We start from the raw sequence: 22,021 nt of genomic DNA, 5'->3' as shown, positions 1-22,021 counted from the left end.
CGCGGTTGACCAGCCCAGGGCTATCTTCTCCGCCTGGGCCAGCTTGCGGGCTCCTGCTGCCGGACACTTGATCCATGCCGACCCGAGGCCGCCTCTGGTGGCGCCGATCTCGCCCACCTGCACCTCCGCGCTGCCGCATCCTCCCGCTGAGGCCATTGCTCTTCGCAGCTCCTCCTTCTTGACCGAGATGTCTATCCCGGTCACGCGTAGTTCCGCCATCCTGGTCGGTGTGGCGATTCTCACCGCCGTCGGGTCCAGCGTCTCGGCCAGACGCGTCGCCAGTAGCGTCGCCTTTCCCCTGTCCTTGTTTCCGGGGACTTGGATTATGATGGCACCCGCATCGCCTTCTTCATCTCTAAGCGCTCCATGCCGAGCTCCGATAGCGGGATCCTCGTTCTGGCTGCTTCCAGGGCGTCGGCGTACGACATCCTCGCTCCCTCGTTCAACGTCAGGGTCACCGCGGATGTTCGCGGCGCGCGAGGGAGCGTTACCGCCTTGGGTGTCCGCGGTGGTCCTTTCTGCGTTGCGGGGGTGCTTGCTTTCGGTGCGCCTGTAGTCCTGCCGGGCTGGGGCTGCTGCCGTTGTGCTCGCGTTGGTGGTGGCGCGGTCGATCCTTTTCTCGCCGCCTCTCCTCCGACGGCGGCGGCTGCTGTCTTCGTCCCGTTCGTCTTCTTCCCCCTTCTCCTTCTTTTCTTCTTCGTCTCTGCCAGTTCCCATCCCCGTCCTCCTGCTCCCTTGGGGGCGACGTCGTTTGGGCAGCGCGGGGATCGACGGAGCGGTCCTTGCTCGGTCGTGCTTCGGGGGTGTGTTACAATCGTGTGCCCCCGAATCGTTCCTCCACGGTCCTGAGAATGGAAGGTCCTAGTTCTCGGACTACTCTTTCCAGGGCGTCTAGACGCGTCCTGTCGTTTCCCCCTTCCCGCGGAGGACGAACGTATTCGGGCGTCGCGTCGGTGCATCGCGGGCACTCGTGGACGCGTGCAGCCAGTCTCCTCAGTTCCTGGCGGAGGGCTGCGTTCTCCTCTTCCAGCACGGACAGCCTCGTGTCGGTGTCTCGCGCTGGCCTCGTCCTCCTCGAGGATTCCGTGTTCCAGGCGGCGGTGATGTAGCTCGCCGCGTTCTTCAGGGATCTGATGTAGGTCCCCTTGAGGTTTGACGACGTCGTCGCGACGTGCATTATCTCGGACACGTGCATCGTCAGGCCCGCGCTGATGTCCGCTGGGGAGCTCGTCCTCATTTGCGCCTCCAACTCTTCGGACACCTCCGGGGTTGTTGCTGCTATTCTCCTCCTCTTACCCCTGGACGCCATCGAAGCCTGCGACGAGCGCGAGGCGATCGAGGCGACCGACTATCATAACCTACACCTAGCCCCTCAACATCCTAAAACCAAAACGTATATAAACCGAGACTTCACCCAGCTTGGACAGTTCTTGTTCCTCTTCTAGTTGCTGTACTCATACAACCCCTATTCTCCGGTTCGGTGTTATTTTGTGTTTATAATAAAGTTTTATAAAGGAAAATAAGTAGTTGAGTTACGACTCAGCCTTCTTACTACCACCCAAGTACCAACTTTACGTGACATTTTGGCGATCCGTGCCAGGATCCATCAACTTCAAGAAAACGAAATTACGCATTTCGGCATACGTGCATCATTGAAGATTGAGGGATCAGCGGACCTCTGCAGATCAGCTCACTTTGCGTGAAAACGGCTTCTACGGAAAGCGGACTACGGTCATCACCAAAACTGAAACTGGTTACGAAAAGAGGAATATTCAGGTAAAGAACTGGATTCTTTTAAATATTATCGTACTCGTCGCAATAGCTTCGCTAGTACAGACTCCAACAACAGTACAATAACCACTATAAGCAAAAAATCAGAAGACACATCTTCTGTTAGCCCTATGGCTACTGCTGTGGATCCAAGTATTCGGGCCATACTAGACGCTATGCAAAAGCAGAACGAAATCAAGTTAAGAAAACTGTTAAAGGAGACTATTAAAGCAGCGACTAGTCGGAGTTATCAGGGTAGTTTAGTTTCTCATAATTTGAACAAAAGCTTGGAGAAAACAGACGTTACTGTAGGAAATGAAGAAATGGTTTTGAAAGAATTTTCAAAAGAATTGCAGTCTAATGTAGAAAATTCTTATGAAAAAAAAGTATCAATTGACACCGCTTCACAGGATTATATTTTCATTAAAACAGACTTAATGTTTGATGTCAATAGCTCAACAGAATACCAGAAAGAGTCTGTGAAACGAAGGAAAGAAGATATTGCAGTATTGTATAATGATTTGTCACCATCTTCGTCACAAGATACTCAAAATTTACAAGAATGGTTTGACAAAAAAAGTAAAAGTTTAGGAGAAGCAGAAAAAGATCATAACAAGAAGGATAATATTTCAATGAGAAATATTTTGGACGGCGATACAAATAAAGAAAACCAAATTGAAACGAAGGAATTAGAAGCAGTTAGTAAATCAACTGCTGAAAATGATACAAAATCAATAGACAACGTTGAACAAAATATATCATTAGAATCCATACAAAAAGCAAGAGATAATGCTTACAATAATGAACATTTGCTTATAGAAGAAGACCAAATGATGACAGCGAAAAATGCGTGTGACACTACAGAATCAAAAACGTCAGCAGATCTTATGTCGAGAAATTTAGATGTTAATACACAAGAGAAGTCTTTAGAGAATAAATCAAAAAATGACAAGAATCCATCTCCATCTATGTTAGATAGTAGTAAACGGAGCAGTCGTTATAATGTTACTGCAAAGCCTGCTACTTCGCCAAAATTTGAAGAAATTGTTTATAATCAAACCAGACAATCAAACACAAATAAAATTTTGCGAAGCGCTTTAATGACGAAATTAATCGAAGACAAGTGTGAAATAATTAATAAACAAAAGGCATCGGAAAATGTAGAAAATAAATATGCCAAAGAAGAAAAAAGAGGTGTTAAACAAAAATCAATTTCAGATAGTGAAAACGAAACAACTGATACTCGTCAACGAAGGGAAGTTCTTTTAACGAACACAGCTAGTGATAGCGATAGGTATAAATCTGTAGAAAATGATAATGCAGTAACGGGTGTAATAGCAACTGATGAAGCGAAACATAGAGGCAGACCTAGGAGATCGGATAAAGTCGAAGTTAAAAAAGATGAAGATACAAGGAAGATCCTACAAAATGAGAAGGGTGGATTAGAAGAACAAAGAAAACTCGAAGAAGATACAAAAGAAGAAACTGCAGAGACAGAAGTCAATTCAAAAGGTATATTAAATAATAAGTGCGATTTACTTGATACCGAAAGAGCTATTGAAATTAATGATACGGTTCAAGATATTAAATTTACTGAAGGTAGAAGCCACACTCAAAATGATATGGAAGATGTAGTAGAAGATTCACAAGAATTATCTAATAAAAGTAAGTTATCAGAAATAAGGATTGCACTTAACAAAATTGAATATACAAAAACTATTTTACGGAATAAAAAGAATTCATTAGAAAGAGAAAGAGGAGTAAGAGAAAAGAAGAAAATGTACAGACAGAAATTATTTCAAAAAATATATCAGATGATAAACTACATTAGGATGATCACAAACTACATTAGGAATTTATCTATTTTAGTGAGGAGAAAGAGAAAGGATAGAGGAGTTGATCAATAGACTGTGGATTTTGAAGCGTTTATGAAAAACTTACAATTTTAATAAAATATTCAATGTAAAGTCTTTGTTATAATATTCAAATAAATAGATGAAAAAAACTGAGTTTGCATAATTACTCATGGCTTATTGATCAATCATGCGACTCGTTCAGAGGTAACTCGAGTTGTAAAGGCGACAATTTATTAAAAATGGTATATCTGACGTACGATGCATTTGCTCGTGTTAAACTATTTAAATAAGTATAAAAATCACGCGAAAAAAAATCTACTGAAAATAATGTTGAACTAGTTAATAATAATAAATCATATAGTGAAACACAAACCTTAAATCAAGATTTTAAGTTCAAAAAAAAAAAAGAAAAAAAAAGAAGAAAGAAGTTGATAAAATGACAGCAACATGTAGCAGCAGGCGAGAGAAAATAAGCCAAATTTCTAAAAGAAGAAACGATGCTCAAGAACTCGAAATTTCTCGAGTGGATATGTTAAACAACGAATTTAATGAACAGTTGAAAGAACGTGAAACAGCAATAGAAGACTTACATCAAATGTTAAAGCATCAATCGGAAATTCATAAAGTTACCTTAAATGAAGCAAGTTTGAAAATAGGAGAACTCTCTGATAAAATTAAATGTTTTAAAGGAAAAGATAGCCAGATACCGAAACGTAATGAATTACTCGAAGAAGAACAGAATAAATGGAAAAGTTTAGAAAAAATGATTACAGAAAATCTTGAAGAAGAAAAATCCCGTTAGGAAACAGCTGAAGACGAAGTGAGAAAGCTTTCCAAATATAACGAGCAACTTCTAAAAGATTATCAAGAAATCCATAAAAAAAAAGAGAGAGAGAGAAAGGAAATACGCTGAGGTTGTTCATCATAATCACAGGTAAAGAATTAAACGTGTACCTCAACTGAAAGATAAAGTCAATCGACAGGATTTATATGCGAAGAACATAAGAACACAATATATAGAACAGCACAAGATGATCGAAAAATTGAGAGCAAAAGGAAAACGTGTGCATAATAAAGGTAAAGAGAACACATAATGTATCTCCACCAGGGGCGTATGATCCAAAATTAAATAATAAAATAAAAGGTTTTGTTACTGAAAAGTTAGAGAGATTTCATGACAACAAAAGCATTGCCTGTGCAGAGTGCAGTGTATCAATGTGCACTAAAAATGCAAGCAACGTGACGATTACTTTTAGAACACCACAAGCACTACGAAAACACAATCAAGACCAAACAAGATCAAGTTCAAAAGTGAAGTTACGCGAGCTTATTACTGCTAACGACCAAAAATTGAATTACGATCCCGAGCATCAACTCGCTGATCTTCAAGTAGAATGTTCCGACAAAGACAGGACGACACAAGAGTTCGAGAAGCATATAGAGGACATGAAGGAGGAAGTGCAAAAATTAGAATTGCAATTCGACGAGTTACAAAAAAAAAACACACACGCACGTAAAAAGAGTTCAATCTTTTGGAATACAAATTGAAGAACTAACAATAAAATTAGAAGAAATAACATAAGTCACAAATATGAAGTTGACTTGCTGGAACAAAAAAAAAGGCCAAACTTAATTCATGTGTTAGTAATTCAATGGAGGAACGTGAAGCTGGAGCTAAAGATGCAAAAGAGATAAAATGTAGTTCTTGAACCACAAGGACAAATAATCTGCCCTTCAATGTGAACTAGACGAACTAAAGGGTGAATATGAAAAAGTGGGTGATTTTGGATATAAATATGAAGAAGAAACTAATAAATTGAAACTGGATTTTAGTAAAGTAAAAGATATGAACAAACAAAATAATTTTCTTAGAAAAGAACTGGAAAACGTCCAAAAACTTTCCAAAGATGTTAATAATCGCTTACTCGAGGCGAACCAAGAATTAAAAGATTCACATAGAAAACACACTCTTATTTAAAAATTGAAAAAAAAAGAAAAAAAAACATCAGGAAGAATTAGGTGATATAATAAAACTTCATGATGAAGAAAAATATAAACTGATACAGCATTGGTGTTCTGTAGAATGTCAAACTGCCATAAAGGGTTACATTGATGGAAAAGTGCAGTAAATATTTAAATAACAATCCATGACTTCTTAAGTAATTGTAACAATCTTGATGTTTTACTATGGAACAACTAGATGAAGTGCACAGTGACATTAATAAAGTAGAATCATCGATAAAAGTAGATGTATCTTCTTCATTAATATCAGAATCAACGACTGATATTATAAAGAATATGCATGATATTCCAGAAAATCAAAAAAAAAAAAGAATAAGTCACAGGAATGTACAGATAATACAATTCAAGATGGTTTAGTAGTAAATAAATGTGATGTAACAGATTAAAATAAAAACAAAAAAAAATTTTTAAAGTAAGGAAAGTAGTGAGACAGAGAGCATAAAGAACGCTGCGATTAATGAAGTAGAACAAGAAATAATAAATAAGGATCCACAAATTGATGATCAATATAAAAAAAAAAAAGATGAGAAATTTCAAGAAAAGCAAGCAGAGAATACAACTGAGATTGGAGATCATTCAAGATATGCAGGTGACACATCTTTAGATAAAGAATCTTTTATAAAGGAAAATAAGTAGTTGGGTTACGACTCAGCCTTCTTACTACCACCCAAGTACCAACTTTACGTGACACTCTCGACCCTTCCATCCCGATAATCCCAATCAAAATTCGAATGAACCACCCAACGGAACGAGCATCGATCCCTATAGAATCTCTTTGAGCATTCTTCACTAAGGAATTGTCGTCTTTTACCCCATTACGTTCTTCCATCACAATCTTCGTAATGGTAAATGAAAAAGTAAAAGTTTTTAAAACGCGATGGCGCTATCACTTTCTAAAAGCGTCGTCTTTACATTTCCGATGGCCACGGGCACATCCGACTGCCAGATATACAATGTATTATAAGAGTATCATTACCATACTTTTCATGAAAAGAGCAATTTTTCTTGATAACTATACTCTGTAACATAGATTGAAGTCGCTGATTTGATCCCTCTGATATCGTTGTCTTATGAGAGTCTCGCCTGGTCTTGATTGGTTCTGTTGACTCTTATCGTTGTGAAAAATCGATTCGTTGTGTACCTTTTTTGTATAGAGAATTATTTTGTGGTAGAATATAATGTTGTAATATTTGTGGTCTTTACTTTACTAATTTTGTCACTGAGCCGCTCTTTGGTTCGTTGAGCGATTCATATTCCGCATATATTCCGTACTTGCTTCGCTTGGTACTGTTATAATTTTCGCAGTTACAATAAAAAATTTAATTCTTAACAGATTAAAGATTTAACCTCTTGCTTTATAGTGTACAATAATTTTTTTTTTTTTTGTACAGGTTATGTGATCCATAGTTTGAGTAAGTAGTACATATATATATATATTTACCTGACAAGCTTTCATTTCAATCTATATTTAAGATTAATATTTTATCAGTTTCTGTTCGTAACAACATCGAAGTAGTCAATAAGTTTGAAGAGTATAATTAAGGAAGTTATGAAGCAAGAGGTTAAGAACAAATTCTGAAAGAGGTTATGTACAACTCAGTAGAACTGCTTTACATTACTTTGCGAATTACTTTTCAAGCATAAAAATAGTTTAACAGCCACTTATAGTTACTTCCTTACCATTACATTCATTAAATTCGTTTGATTTTGTAAACAAAATAACCACGCTGACCAGTCTCTTATTTAAAATAGAATTATTTTGTCATATATCCAACAGTTTACTTTCTCTTCGTAAATATTATTAATAATTTTATCAATTTCGTATACTTCCATCCTCCGTATAAGTGACAATGAATCACAAGAATTTCATAGCAATATTGAACAACATACAGTCAACTACAACACCATTAGATACATCCACCATACAGTCAACTACAACACCATTAGATAACAACAATACAATAGATTATAATTTTCTACGTGTCATTGATTCATCATCATCATTTTCCATTTTTTTAGCATATGTAAAAACCATCCAATTTAAAATGTTTAAATAACAATAGCCTATACAATATAATTTTATGTAAAAAAAATTGATTATACCGTGCTTTAAAACCATGCTTTAAAATCGATATTCGCTGAAACAATACATCGCTCTGCGCTTCCAATTTGTTTTCGCACGAAGAATCAGTCCACTCATTGTTACCGTCACCATCTCTACCGTAATCTATATTACTCGAATAAATTCTATATCTTGATTGGAAAATCACATATTTTAACGAACTTCCTTATTTTTTAGTTTTTTATGACTTTAATTGGCAATTTCCATAATGTTCTATAACTTGACAATAGACTGATAATATTTCAGGATATATATACATACATCATGTTTTTGAGGATTCTGTAGTAAAATAATTATAGGAAAAACAAACTATTTAAGAAAAAATTACCACCTTCGAGTAATAAATTATAGAAGGTTACCAATGTAATTTAAAACTTAAAAATAATCTATTACACGTAACAAAGAAAAAGATTTCTTCGCAAACGGTAACTCGAAAATTACAGCCATTGCTGTAGAAACATAGTTTTACTGGAAGAAGAATTTCGCTAGAAACTCTCGACGATGTCACATCAAGCGAAAATTCAATAAAGCGATTACTAACCATACTACCAGCGGCAATCGTGTTACGGCAATTCGTAAATAAGTTAGTCTTCTATTTGCAGAAACGTCTCTGGCAATATCGTCACGCTCTTGATTACGTCGGCGCTATCAAATGGTCTTTGGAAGAAAGTTTTCCATTATCTACTTTTGCCCATGGCGTCGTTCCAACAAATGAATTCGAGTTCTGAATCGCTTTGTCTCGTATTACGACCTTATAACGGTGTTTCTTTAAACTTTAAACGATCGTAATAAATGTATTTACGGACGATGACTGATATCTGGTCTGTCTTAAAGTTTCAACTAATTAGTGCCCCGTTACTTTGGACGTTATGAAATGTTGTATAACCAAAGACTTATCTTCTCTTTTGGTAGTTGCATAAGAGAAGACTGAGCCATTGAAACGCTCGAATAGATTAGCTGATTCGCCTAACGTATTTTTACTTCCGACGAGCTAAACACAAGAGCAGAAAGCACATAAGGAATAATACAGAAACGTCAAACGTATACAGAAATATATTTCGTAAAAGCATTAGTACGTAACATGTCTTTATAATTCTATTTATGTATAGTAAAATGGCTTGTATCCATTTTCATGAATTATAACTGACATTTCAAAGCATTCATGTAGATATGTAACTCTCGTTAATTAATAATTTAACAATGCGTCATGAAACGTATCATTTTCGTTTCTTCCTTTGTTTCGTTATACACAGGAACGAATTTGTAAATAAAGATGTATAATCAACGATAACATATGACAGCGAGTATAATAACTGTCAGCAAGGGAAGAGGTCGGTAAAATGATTGTGGTTGATTTCAGTGTATCGGTAAATAAGCTTTGACAGACGTTGCCGGGGGACTCGGTGTCGGTGAAACCGCGTCGATGAAATGATTGTCAGTAATTTAAAGATAACCCAATTTATTGATCTGTCTCCCCTTCATGGCGTTGTACGTCTCTCTATAAAACATATTCTACCTCGGAGGGCTGAAAAATTTAACTTGGTCTCACTGGACTGGACTGTAAGTAAGAAAATTGAAATGCAAAATCCACGTGTGAGCGCAACGGTTTAGATGGAAAGTTCGATAGGACAATTATGTATATTAGTCTGAAAGAAAGCTCGTGGCTTCGCACGCAACACGTAATTTCCCTCGCTGAAATAATCCTATTACAACGATACGATTTAAAATTTTCCTTAACAGACCTCGCAATGTAATTCTTCATCTACAATTTTTTATTCGGCCTGAAACAAGAGACTTTCGAAGCCTTATAGAGTCTCGCGAATCTAAAAGTCAGGTTTCAACGCATTTTCGCGTCTTATTCTATAATACTGAAGACATTAAAGGTGTTAACGATTATTGTCTCACTATGTACGTACATCAAACGAGTACTTACGTAAGAGACGAATGGAAATGGAAACAGCCGAGAATAATTGAAGATAATTTGAATACGTTCCAGGCTATAATACAATTTCTCGTGAACCGTAATTGATTCGCAGAAGGGAATTGCTGCTTCTCACGACTAGCAAAGTGTTTCGCAAAAAAAAAAAAAAAGAAAAATGGTATCGGAAGGATAGAAAAAAAGCGGTGGCCTACATCAAGCAATCTTCATGCCGATAATGCATTTATTATTCAGTTCGTTCATTTTCTATCGCGTAACAGACACTGGGATAACTGACAGAACGAGCGTATAAATCTTGCATCTCTCAACCTGACTTCTCCCGATGGAAAAATATTTACTGGTCTGAAATCGTGCATCGCTAATTAGTAAAAAAGTAATAAGCAAGAAAGCAATTATACTGCCGGATTGGTATTTCTATTTTATTGGAGATTAATTAACCTGAGTAAACCAACAAAAACTTATCGAAAATCAATCGAAATTAAATCACCTTTTCAAACAGGCTATAAGTAGCCAACTAATATTTGCAGTAATAAACTTCACTTTCGAATAAAGTATACGCTCTATAAATTGTAAATTGATAATTTCGTTATTATATCATTTTTCTTAGTCTAAACTGAATTCAGTGAAAAGAGCTTTCAATTGAATTACACACCTCATTAGTTTATGAATTATATTCGTTACCATACGTACAAAAGAAGGTTGACTGGTTTAAAAATTCAAAGGGTAGAACCTCCAAGCTCACGATTGGAAACAGATTCAGTTCAATGGTTTAATTTGCCATTTAATTGAATTCTCTGGCAATTTCAGCGAACTGTGGGCTTTAGAAGTGTCCAGCATTCGAAGGCAAGACCTCCTCCATCTTTCTCTTTCTTTCAGTTCCAACCTCAAGTAATTGACCTGTTAATTCGACGCTATATTTACATGCTCGCAAGGCATTCAGACGACTCCATTGCGTTAAATTCGCAATTTAGCAAACACGAATGTCTCAATCAATTTGTAGTTCGAAACAAATAAAAGATAATCAATTTTTCAAAATAACAATCGATATGTTCAATGCATTTGTCGATGCATTTGATCGTTATGTTCATTTAGCATTTTTATAATAAAAGCGTAGAACACATGTACATATACATAATATTCCATGAAATGATTTATACAGACTATGAGTCTCGTTTTATCATATTATAAAAGAATGAATTTTTCCCAATAAATGTAACTTCATACAAAATCTCGTTTAAAAAATTCAGTTTTTATTCTCATCAAATTAATTTAATATCGGAATATGTCATTTTAGTCGTTATAAAAATTTTATGTCAAAAAGCGTTCACAGATACATATATAAATAAATGTCCAACCCTATGCATTTATTTAAGCTGAAATCTGAACTTAAATATTTATTAACAATATTCTGACGAATATGTAATGAAAGATAAAAGCAGCTTTATTTTTTTTATAGGATGGCTCATGCTTTTTATTCATTTTATGTTTTTCGTTGTCAGCGCGTAACTACCTATCAGCCGCATGAATGCCAGGTTTTACTACTCAGAAGCGAAGAAGCACAGATGCAAATATACGTTACCTTGCATGGAAAGACGTTAGATACATATAAAAGTCATAACGTAGCTATTTACACATGGGGAATATTTATTTTTGTATGAAATATTTTTGCTTCTGAATTCTCATTATAAATGTACGTCTATTTCCTACGTTAATGTACGTCTCTGCTTTGAAAACCTTCATTTAAATATAACGGTTAACAAAATATTATTAGAGAAATATTAAAACGAGACGCTAAAAGAACATTTTAATAAAGTACAAATGATTATTTGTTCTTTATTAAATTGCACTGCTGTAACTCTAATTTTATTAAATTCAAAATGAATCATTTATAAACTGAACCGGAATATAAAATTTTATTCCGCAAAAATCATAAAGTTGAAAGTTAGGAACGAATAACAAATGAATAACCTAGTTTCATTAAAAGGCACGTGGTTAAGGTACGCCAATCCGCGTAATAACTTTGACACTCCAATTATTATAAAATATGTATCCTTAAGGGATTTTTTGCGCGAATGCAAAATACTTTTCATACGTGCAACTGAATAAATGGGACGTGATTTTCAATATTTCTTTTTCTAGAATTTATAACAAAGTAACTTTTTCACAAATGTTTTCGCTAACATTTTTACAACGTAAATGTCTTCTTTTGTAATTAATAATTTCAACATTTCTCTGAACAGTTTCGTTGCGATAAAAAAAAATATACAAAGCTTATGACGTGCTTGTTTAAAAATATTTATACGGAACAAGACTTTGAATTTGTCAGACCAATCGTTCTAACGAACGAATAAATTAAACGACTCGTAACAAAAAATTATTCCTGTCCATGTTTCTCTTTGTAAAAGTAATTCAAGGCAAGTTAGATGAATCGCTGTGTACCCTATTCGCGTAGCATGTGCTTTAACGACCAGCGTGCAAGCGTTAACGGTGTGCTTTAGTTTCTCTCTGGTTGTGTTAAGTGTTTAAGTAATGAGCATATACTCACTACGGGTGGTTTGCATGAGATCACCTGGCACCACTTCGGCTTCGAATGATAGCAGATGCAGAGACTGCAAACCGCAGGTCCCGGCACAAGCATAAGACCATGTCGAATGGTTTCTCCTTGAAAGTCAGTACAGTTGTCGTCTATAGCATCTGAAGACGATTCTCAGCTTGAATATCTTTGCCATTGGACGGTCGTACGCGCAGTTACGTTAACCGTTTCAACGCCACTCAGCGTGATCATGCTGTACGCGTAGTGTGGTGAACTGTGTCGCGATGTTTGGTTACGATTGTCAATTCACAACGCGCTCGGTTCCGAACGTAGCTTGCCGCTAGTCTATCAGAGTTTCCTCTCGTAATTACTTTTCTTTCAAATAATCGTAAACCAAATAAAGAAAACACTAATGTATAAATTACCTCTTGAATTGGAAAACCAATTACAGAACGTCACACAAACAAAAGGTAAAGCACGAATATTTGGCAACCTTTTGACTCTTTAGTGTAACGTTTCTGATATAGCTGATGAAGTGAAGCGTGAACGCGTTGAACGGTATGTTTCGACAATCCGATACGGATTTTTAAAACATCCCTGATAATGAAACGGCTAATAGCGTTACGAAAACGATCGTGCCAGGAAATTTTTGTTCGGATCCGCAACGGATCCGCATTGCGGCTGCCACAATGCTTCTACGTAGCATTGATGCTTCATCGATGAAGCACGATTGAAATTGGATATTCGATTTCTTACTGGGGAGAGAGTTTTTATATCGTGTTTACTGTTTCACTTCGCAAGTGTGCTTTACAGTATACGTTAGAACTTGAAATCGAGCTATTTGAGTTAAAGTCGCCTGAAGCTTGAAATGACGTTTAAAGGATATAAGAATAATAGAAGGCTAAAATTCAAAAGTGTATATACGTACATATACATTTCAATAAAAATAGCAGATAATCTCAAGTAAAAAAAAGTAGATTCGCGCTAGTAAAATAGTTTCAAAATACTTGTGAAAAGTCAAACGACTTGACTAATTAAAAATGGATGTAAGACCTTAAAGGACAAAGGCGTATAAGAGTATCAATTAAGTAACAAATTCACAGTGACAAAGAGGTTTCCAGTCGATCGAATTCAAATAAATCGGCTAATTTGAACGAAACTTTAGATGCACGAGAAGCGACACTCGTCCTCAAGGACTACGAAAGTTCTACTGGGATGAATGAAAACTTTTATCTGACCCGGTGTGTATACACAAGATGCGCGAATCTCGAGTACAGCTTGCATTAATTAAAGTAATTGGTTGGTTTGATCAAATTAATCGGTTTAAGCAAATCACTTTGAGTCTAATTACCGGATGTCATCGATGCTACGTTGAAATGGCGAACACCATCCAAGTAATTGATGTCCTCTGTAATTATTTGTTAATCATGCGCGGAATCAGAACGATTCGACCTCGTTCCAAAGCAAATCGTTACTAGAGTAGAGACGGGAATTAATAATTCGTGTCAATTGTTCGATCGTGTTCACAAATTCAAATGCGGTTGAGTGGCGGAAACCATTTATAACACGTCCCATACAGCGTAGATCGCACACACGTCTTAGGATGTATTTTTGGTACTTATATATACTCAATATATATTCTTACTCTATATATACTGTAATATCGTAGAACGACGAACGATTGTCGGGTGAAGAGGATTTGACGCTGGAGGAGCTGAGGAGTAAGCTCGCACAGATGAATCCGCCTATATCCGGTGCGAGATCTGTGCTGGTTGCCAGGTCGAACAGAGCGTGCAAACCTGGTCGATCTACTCCTAAGGGTTCGAAGCGCGGCGAAGATCAGAGCTAATTGAGTCGTCGAAGAGTAGAGTCGTGAGAATTGATAGAGTTGTTAGAGAGAGAGTGTGTGTGTGTTAGATTTGTTGTGACGAGAGTGATCAAATAACTGTAAAGTTATTTGATATAGATACGAGTATTGCATTTAGTTTCCGTTAAATATCGTTCTCTGTCCAATTTATATTTGTATATTCAATTTAATATTAATAAATTGTAAGTAATCGAAAAAAAATTTCTATCCTTATTTTCCGATATTACAAGTGGGGGCTCAGCCGGGATTGAACAGGACAGAAAACGACACGATTTAACGGAGCTATTTGTGCGGGAGTAGAAAAAGAATAGAATAAAATGGCGAACGTTGAAGATGTCGTGTAAAATTAAGGTAAAAATAAGGAACTTGTTAATTTCCGAAAAGGAGATTAAGTTCTTTTTATTTTTTACTCAATTTATACAATTTTTTCGGTTCGCGATGATACACTTTCGATACTTGGATTAGTTAAGAATTTTTTTATTAGACTGACTGGATGATTTTGAAGGGAGCATTTATATTCTTCCATTCGTTGGAGTGGGAGAAGGTTTTGTTTATACTTAGCGTAAAATTCGGAGAACGGCTGGAGTGATCGAATGCCACTCAGGCGGCTGAGAACGGGTGCTGACCGGACGGTCACACGCGATAAGGCGTTCGGAATTTCGGTTTGTTATATACAGTTGCTCGAATTTCGTCTGTGACAAAGACCTCGAGAAGCTGAGGACGAAAGAGCTGAGAGCGCGTCTCGCTAGCTTGGGGTTGAAGGTAACGGGAAGAAAACCCGAACTACGCGCGCGGCTACAGGCGGCCCTAGAAGGAGACGATGTATCGTCGGAAGAAGAGAGCTCCGACGAAAGTGAAGGCGAAGACGACAAACAAGGCGCGCGAGAATACAGGAGAGGCACGCGAGCGGTGAATCAGGACCGCGATGAGTATCACCAGAAGGTATGCGTCGGTTCGATGTTGAGTCTTAAAGACGTGGAAGACTCATTAGAGAAATTCAGCGGGGATGATCTGCTGAGTGTAAATCAGTGGGTGAAAGACTTCGAGGAAATGGCAGAAGTGTGTGGTTGGTCAGACGCCCACATGGTGACCTATGCTAAGAAATTACTCGCAGGCTCCGCTCAGGCCTTCGTACGACAAGAGCGATGCGCGAAGTTCTGGGCAAAGCTAAAGAGAGCGTTGAGGAATGAATTTGAAAATGTAGTAAGTGCCCAGCAACATGAGGATGATCTTGAGCAACTGGTTGGATTTAAGAAGCAATTGGAGAAGAAATTAGCTGATGCTTACGAAGAGGTCGAGGAACAACGTCAGGTTGTTGGACAATGGAAACGACGCGTGCAAAGTCTGAATGGCGAGATGCACGACTTGAGACTACTGTTGGAAGAACAAACAGCTAGGAATAATCTTCTGGAAAAGAAACAGCGCAAATTTGATTCAGAAACTCAGAATCTAATGAACGATCTGCGGCAAGAGAAAGCGCAACGTAAAAGATTAGCTAGAGAAAAAGAAATCGCGATCGCGGAGTAGTTTACCATAGAACAGAACCTTAGTGACGCAAGATTGGAAATCGAATTGAAGGAAAAAAGATTGCGGACATTGGGCCAAGAGCTTGAGGAGTTAACATTTGGTAGCAAAACGGAGGAGGAAGTAGCACAGCTGAAGAACCAGTTAGAAGATGCAGAATGCGCTAGAGCAGTTGCAGTGAAACAGGCAAGCGAAAGAGGCACTGGAGCAAGAACTGAATGAGACGCAGGCTTCGTTGCAGGAAGCACTGCGGCAACGTTTCGAAACAGAAGATCGTGTTAATGTAGCTAGTCGCGAACGAACTGAGCTACTGTCGCAATTGGAAGAAAATAAAGAAGAGTTGGCAGAAGTTTTGAAGAAGTATCGGGCAGCTGCGCAGCAAGTGTCGGAGGAACGGAGAATAGTGGCAAGATACGTGGTGATTGGTAAAGTGGACCACGAGATGGTGTCCTCGTCGGATTCTTGCGGCCAGCAGGAGGACTTAGCGAACATCACGAGGAGGAAGAATCTGGCTAAACAACAGCAACAGGATGTTGTTGATGATATTTGCGAATTTACTGAGAAGGATAGCGTTGCGGGTGTGAGGGTTGTTTCAAGTTTTCGGATAGACTCGAAGAGAGTGAATGCAAGGCGAACGAAAAGACAAGGGAAGTCGCACGTGCGGAATCCCTCCAATAATATCGATATACAGAGGATGTGGATGACGAGGACGACGATGGGATTGTCGAGGACACGATGAACGTAAAGACCTTCGAAAAAGAAGAGATCATAGTCTCGGTAGATGGTAAGTTGTTAACGTCTTCCATGTACGAACCGAGCCTACGAAAATGTCACGACGCTGCCACGACGATCAAAGCCCCTGACAAGAGTGAAACGTGTAAACAAACAACGGAAAGGAAGATAGAGGAAGAGCGAAAGAAGAGCAATAGCATCGAGGGCGAACAGGCCGTGGTGTTCCAAGAGGAACGAGATCAGTTGCGTACAGACGCAAAGAGACGGATCGAAGAGATCCAAGCCCGAGACAAGTGGACGTATAACAAGAGACGCAAGAAGGCGACAGCATACAGGACGGGAGATCTAGTGGCGATCGAGAGGATGCAGAAGGGTCCCGGGCTAAAGCTGCATCCGAAGTTTCTTGGACCGTATCGGGTGATAAAAGTCCTGCGAAATGACCGATACATAGTGCAGCGAGAGGGGGAGCGGGAAGGGCCACGTACAACTTCCACGGCAGCCGATCACATGAAATGGTGGAATGCTGACGATAGTGATGTAAGTGCGAGCGGCGCTGATGAGCACATCTGAGGGCAGATGTGATTGTCAGGAAAGGCCGATTGTAATATCGTAGAATAGCTTTGATTGGAGATCGGCTGAAATTAGAAAACACCGTGTACGTCGTCTTTCGTGGTTTGTTTACATCCAAGAGCGCCTAGTAACAGCGACGCGAGAAAGGATAAGCAGCGTCAAAACAGAGGTACGGTTTCATATTTCAAGGAGTGGCAATCGAGAGGCCAGAGTATGTGAGCCGAAAAGTGTGCGTGTGTGTGTGTGTGAGAGGACGAGAGCAAGAGCGAGCACGACCGGGCAGGAGTGTATTGGCGAAGATCAGAGCTAATTGAGTCGTCGAAGAGTAGAGTCGTGAGAATTGATAGAGTTGTTAGAGAGAGAGAGTGTGTGTGTTAGATTCGTTGTGACGAGAGTGATCAAATAACTGTAAAGTTATTTGATATAGATATGAGTATTGCATTTAGTTTCCGTTAAATATCGTTCTCTGACCAATTTACATTTGTATATTCAATTTAATATTAATAAATTGTAAGTAATCGAAAAAAAATTTCTATCCTTATTTTCCGATATTACATATACTTATATGTACTCTATATATATTCTCTATCTTATATATACCATAAAATATTTCGTGAAATCGCGTATTCGTGTCTAATGTCAGGGATTCTCTTTCCATAAGTCTGCGTTTTCTATATTATCTTTCTTCCTTATCAGTAGGCATTCTCACAATTTGTGATTAATACTGCTCGTACAGGAATGTTAGGTTTTTGACGTTGTAAAATTTCACGTGAAATAATAATGCCTATATATTGACTAATTTATCAATTAATTAAATCCGTGTATATCAAGTTTTCTATAATTTAGTACTTTCGTGTAACTACAGAAATTTGATGCAATATAAAACTTGATTAAAACAGCGATTCATTAGGAAACGAGAATAATGATGCAAATATTTTTTGTAGCCATTATATAGGATTTCGATCGCATAATTAATCAGTATCAACTTACCAGTCTTTAACGGAAGAACATAAAGAAGGGCAGGCGGTACACAGACCGCAATCATGATCATTTTCATGTAGACGGTCAGACTGCCGTACATCTTCGTTAGTCGTCAAAAGTCGCGATGAGAAGCGTAAAAGAAGTGCACTAGCCAGAAGTATCTGCGACAGAAATCAGAATACACTCGTTTTCGCATGATTGGATCAATTTCGCGTGGGACTAACCTGATTGAACCTAACGCGGGATAATTGTGTTAGGGAAATGATACATACACTGTACATGAGAGTGTGTGTGTAAGGGCCAGAGGGCGTCAAGGTCTTAGTGGAGACAAAAGACTGTTGCCAGATGTTAGAAGAATCTAGGATAGTCGGTTGGCGACAAGCGTCGAAACAGAGGAAGAGAGAACAAAGGCAATACGAGCAGAGGACGTGGAAACTTTCATCGTCAATCAAGAACCGGCACGGGCGAGCATGGAAACTCAAGAGCAGGCATATGGACAGCAACGGCGCACGCAGCAAACAGCAGTGAGACGAATGAAATAAGTAAGAACGAAATAGTGTGGCTATTAGATAGCGGTTGTACCGATCACATAATTAATAATATAAATTATTTCGATAAATCTATCGACCTAAAAGAACCGGTAAATATATATTTAGGCCATAATAGACCGATAAAAGCGACAAAAGTTGGGAATGTTATAAGTTATTTTGAAGCATTCGGAAAACAAAATAAAATAAATATGAGGAAAGTATTTTACTTTCGAAAGAAATGTCCGCAAATTTGATTAGTTTAGGTAAACTAACAGACAATAAGAATACGGTTATTTCCAAACGAAATATTGCGAAAGTAATAGATGAGGATAATATACTTACAGCTGTAGCGTTCAAAGAGAATGGGACATATAGAATAAAAAGTATATTGAAAGGGAAGAAGCACTTAGTAAACAGCGCCGAACGTAGTGGTATGAGTAAAAAGGAAAGATGGCATAGGATGCTAGGACACGTAAATTTGAAATATTTAGAGATTTTGGGTAAAGAACAGCTAGTGACTGGCATACCGAATGAATTTGAAAAGGAACTTTTGAAATGTAGGGTGTGTATAGAAAGCAAAATGCATAACTTACCTTTCAAAAATAATCGAACTAAGGCTAAGGAAATAATGGAAATTATTCATACGGACGTATGTGGTCCCTTTAAGACTACCGGATTCAATGGAGAAAAATATTTCATTTCATTTATCGATGATTATAGTAAAATATCTAGGATCTATTGTATAAAATCAAAAGATGAGGTCTTTGATTCTTTCGTACAGTTCGTAAATGAAGCCGAAAATTTAACGGGCAAGAGGTTAAAAATATTAAGATGCGATAATGGTAAAGAATATTTAAATAATCGAATTTATAAATCTGCTAGGGATAAAGGTATAAGAATAAATAATTGCCCAACATACGTACATGAATTAAACGGGACAGCGGAAAGGTATAATAGAACAGTGATGGACATGGCGCGTTGCCTGTTAGCGGAAGCGAAAGTACATAAAAGGTACTGGCCGGAAATAGTTTGTACAGCGGCATACTTGAAAAATCGAATATTAGCGAATACTATAGAAAGAAAGACACCTTTTGAAATATTCTTCGGGAAAAAACCAAGTGTTAAAAATCTACATCTATATGGAAGTAAAGTTTTTGTAAGAAGGCCAGAACAAAAAAGAGTCTCCAAATGGGACAAGAAGGCAGATATGGAAATTCTATTAGGATATAGTGAAGTAGGATACAGAGTCTTATTAGGTGGGAAAATAACAATAGCTAGACATGTAGAGGTCATAGAGACAGACACTAAATGTATCGGTTTTGAGGAAAATTCATTAGAGGCAGATAGAAATGATAGTGAAGATAACTATTCATTGGATGGTATGGATAGGGGAGAGTTAGAAGGTAGGGAAGATGAAAATGATAGTAGTATTGAAAGCTCAAACCCTCCTAGGAGATCTACACGTATTAAGAAAACTCCAGTAAGGTATCCAGAAAAGGAAAATATTTGCGAGATTCATGCAAATTATTGTAAAGTAGATATCCCTCGTACATTTGAGGAGGCGATTTGTTGCGAAAATAATGAAGTTTGGAAACAGGCTATGGATAAGGAAATAGAATGTCTCTATAAGAATAAAACTTGGAAATTGGCAGAAAGGGTAAAAGGCAAAGAAGTATTAGATGTAAAATGGGTTTACACGAAAAAATCAGAGAGGAAGGTTATAAAAGGCTAGATTAGTGATGGGGATTTTAACAAAAGAAACGTAGCCGATGACTATATTCTCCAGTGGCGTAATCAGACCTTTATCATATTGTTGTCAAAATGGGTAATAATTGTATAAATGGATGTAAGAGAGCTTTAACGCAGCTTTTAAATGGTGGCACCTCAGGTATATGTAAACCTTAAGGGATAATGCGGACAGGTTTTGAATAGAGTTTGTAAATTATCAGAAAGCGCTTTATGGGTTAAAAGTCGGGGAACTGGTATGTAGTGTTTTGATATAAGTATGTGACAGAGATGGGTTTCACACAATACTTCATTACCTATATACTTATAAAAGGAGAGGGAGAAAATGTTATTGTTTATTTGTTAATATACGTGAACGATTTTGTTGATTTGTGGCGAAAAACAAAGGGAAGATACAAAGTGTAAAAAAATTATTAACTAACTGATAAATTTGGAAATGAGAAAGATTTAGGTGGAAATATAACTTGGAATAAATATAGAGTATGATTATTTAAAAAATGAAATGAGATTAAGCCAAAAGAAATACATTGAATCATTAGCAAACAAATATAAATTACATAACAGCAAATTGTACTGTACACCTATGGAGACCAACTTAAAAATTGAAAAAGCTGAGATAAATAGAGAGGACATTGGATACAAGAATTTAATTGGCGCATTGCTGTATATTAGTGTAAACACCAGACCCGATATAAGTTATAGTGTGAATTACCTGAGTAGATTTCAAGATTGTTGTAACGAGACACATTTTAAATATGCCTTGCGAATATTGAAATATTTGTACCGGACTAGAGATTTAGGGCTACATTATAAAAGTAATGAAAAGTGCGAAACGATAGATTGTTATGTGGACGCTGATTGGGCAGGAGATCATATAGATAGGAAATCGACTTCTGGGTATGTAATTAGATTGTATGGAAATGTAATTGGATGGAAGTCTAAAAAACAAAGGTGTGTGACAAAAGCCTCGACGTATGCAGAGTATGTAGCTCTATCGGAAGCGGTGAGCGAAGTAATGACTATCAGAGAACTCATGAAAATCTTCGATGTAAGTGTAGACGATAACCCTGTAAAAATCTATGAGGATAACTCTGGAGTAATGGGTATAGCAAAATACGGAACTTTTACAAAAAATTCTAAACACATCGAAGTTCATTACCACTACGTTCACGAGTACGTAAAGGAAAATAAGATAAACATAATAAAAGTAAGTACAGAAGAAAACACTGCGGATATTTTGACGAAGGCACTGTGTAGAGAGAAATTTGAAAGGTTTAGGTCATGGATGAATGTAAAATAAGAGAAATGTAAATAAAGCGATAAATGTTAAATATTTTGTTAATTCGACAAGTATGTAAATAAAATTAAGTGTACAGTATAAATGTAAGGAGGCGTGTTAGGGAAGTGATACATTTACACTGTACATGAGAGTGTGTGTGTAAGGGCCAGAGGGCGTCAAGGCTTAGTGGAGACAAAAGACTGTTGCCAGATGTTAGCAGAATCTAGGATAGTCGGTTGGCGACCAGCGTGCGTGCAAGACGTTCTTCAGAGTGTAAGATAGATGTATAACTGTTCAGTGGGAAATATAGTCAATTATTTGTATTCCCAAATCCTCGAATTTCCTGAACAGTGTGTAAGGGCCAGAGGGCGTCAAGGTCTTAGTGGAGACAAAAGACTGTTGCCAGATGTTAGAAGAATCTAGGATAGTCGGTTGGCGACAAGCGTCGAAACAGAGGAAGGGAGAACAAAGGCAATACGAGCAGAGGACGTGGAAACTTTCATCGTCAATCAAGAACCGGCACGGGCGAGCATGGAAACTCAAGAGGTTT

At 37.7% G+C, this 22,021-nt stretch overlaps 1 protein-coding gene across 1 annotated transcript; it reads left to right on the top strand.

Annotated features, from left to right (window-relative positions):
• The first annotated feature begins 1,901 nt into the window (after positions 1 to 1,901).
• LOC117241138 (autophagy-related protein 23-like) lies at positions 1,902 to 16,935 on the top strand. Its single transcript, XM_033507107.1, has 9 exons — positions 1,902 to 2,895; positions 2,989 to 3,435; positions 4,735 to 5,084; positions 5,636 to 5,751; positions 6,062 to 6,237; positions 15,224 to 15,603; positions 15,688 to 15,819; positions 15,875 to 16,211; positions 16,325 to 16,935. The coding sequence occupies exons 1-9, from the start codon at positions 1,902 to 1,904 to the stop codon at positions 16,933 to 16,935; spliced, it is 3,543 nt and encodes a 1,180-aa protein (XP_033362998.1).
• The last annotated feature ends 5,086 nt before the right edge of the window (positions 16,936 to 22,021 follow it).

Source organism: Bombus vosnesenskii, unplaced genomic scaffold, assembly GCF_011952255.1.
Source record: "Bombus vosnesenskii isolate JDL3184/JDL3185 unplaced genomic scaffold, Bvos_JDL3184-5_v1.1 scf7180000015315, whole genome shotgun sequence".
Classification (NCBI taxonomy): Eukaryota; Metazoa; Arthropoda; class Insecta; order Hymenoptera; family Apidae; genus Bombus; species Bombus vosnesenskii.
The sequence above is the reverse complement of the archived record's forward strand: the minus strand, read 5'-3'. Positions and strand labels throughout refer to the sequence as shown.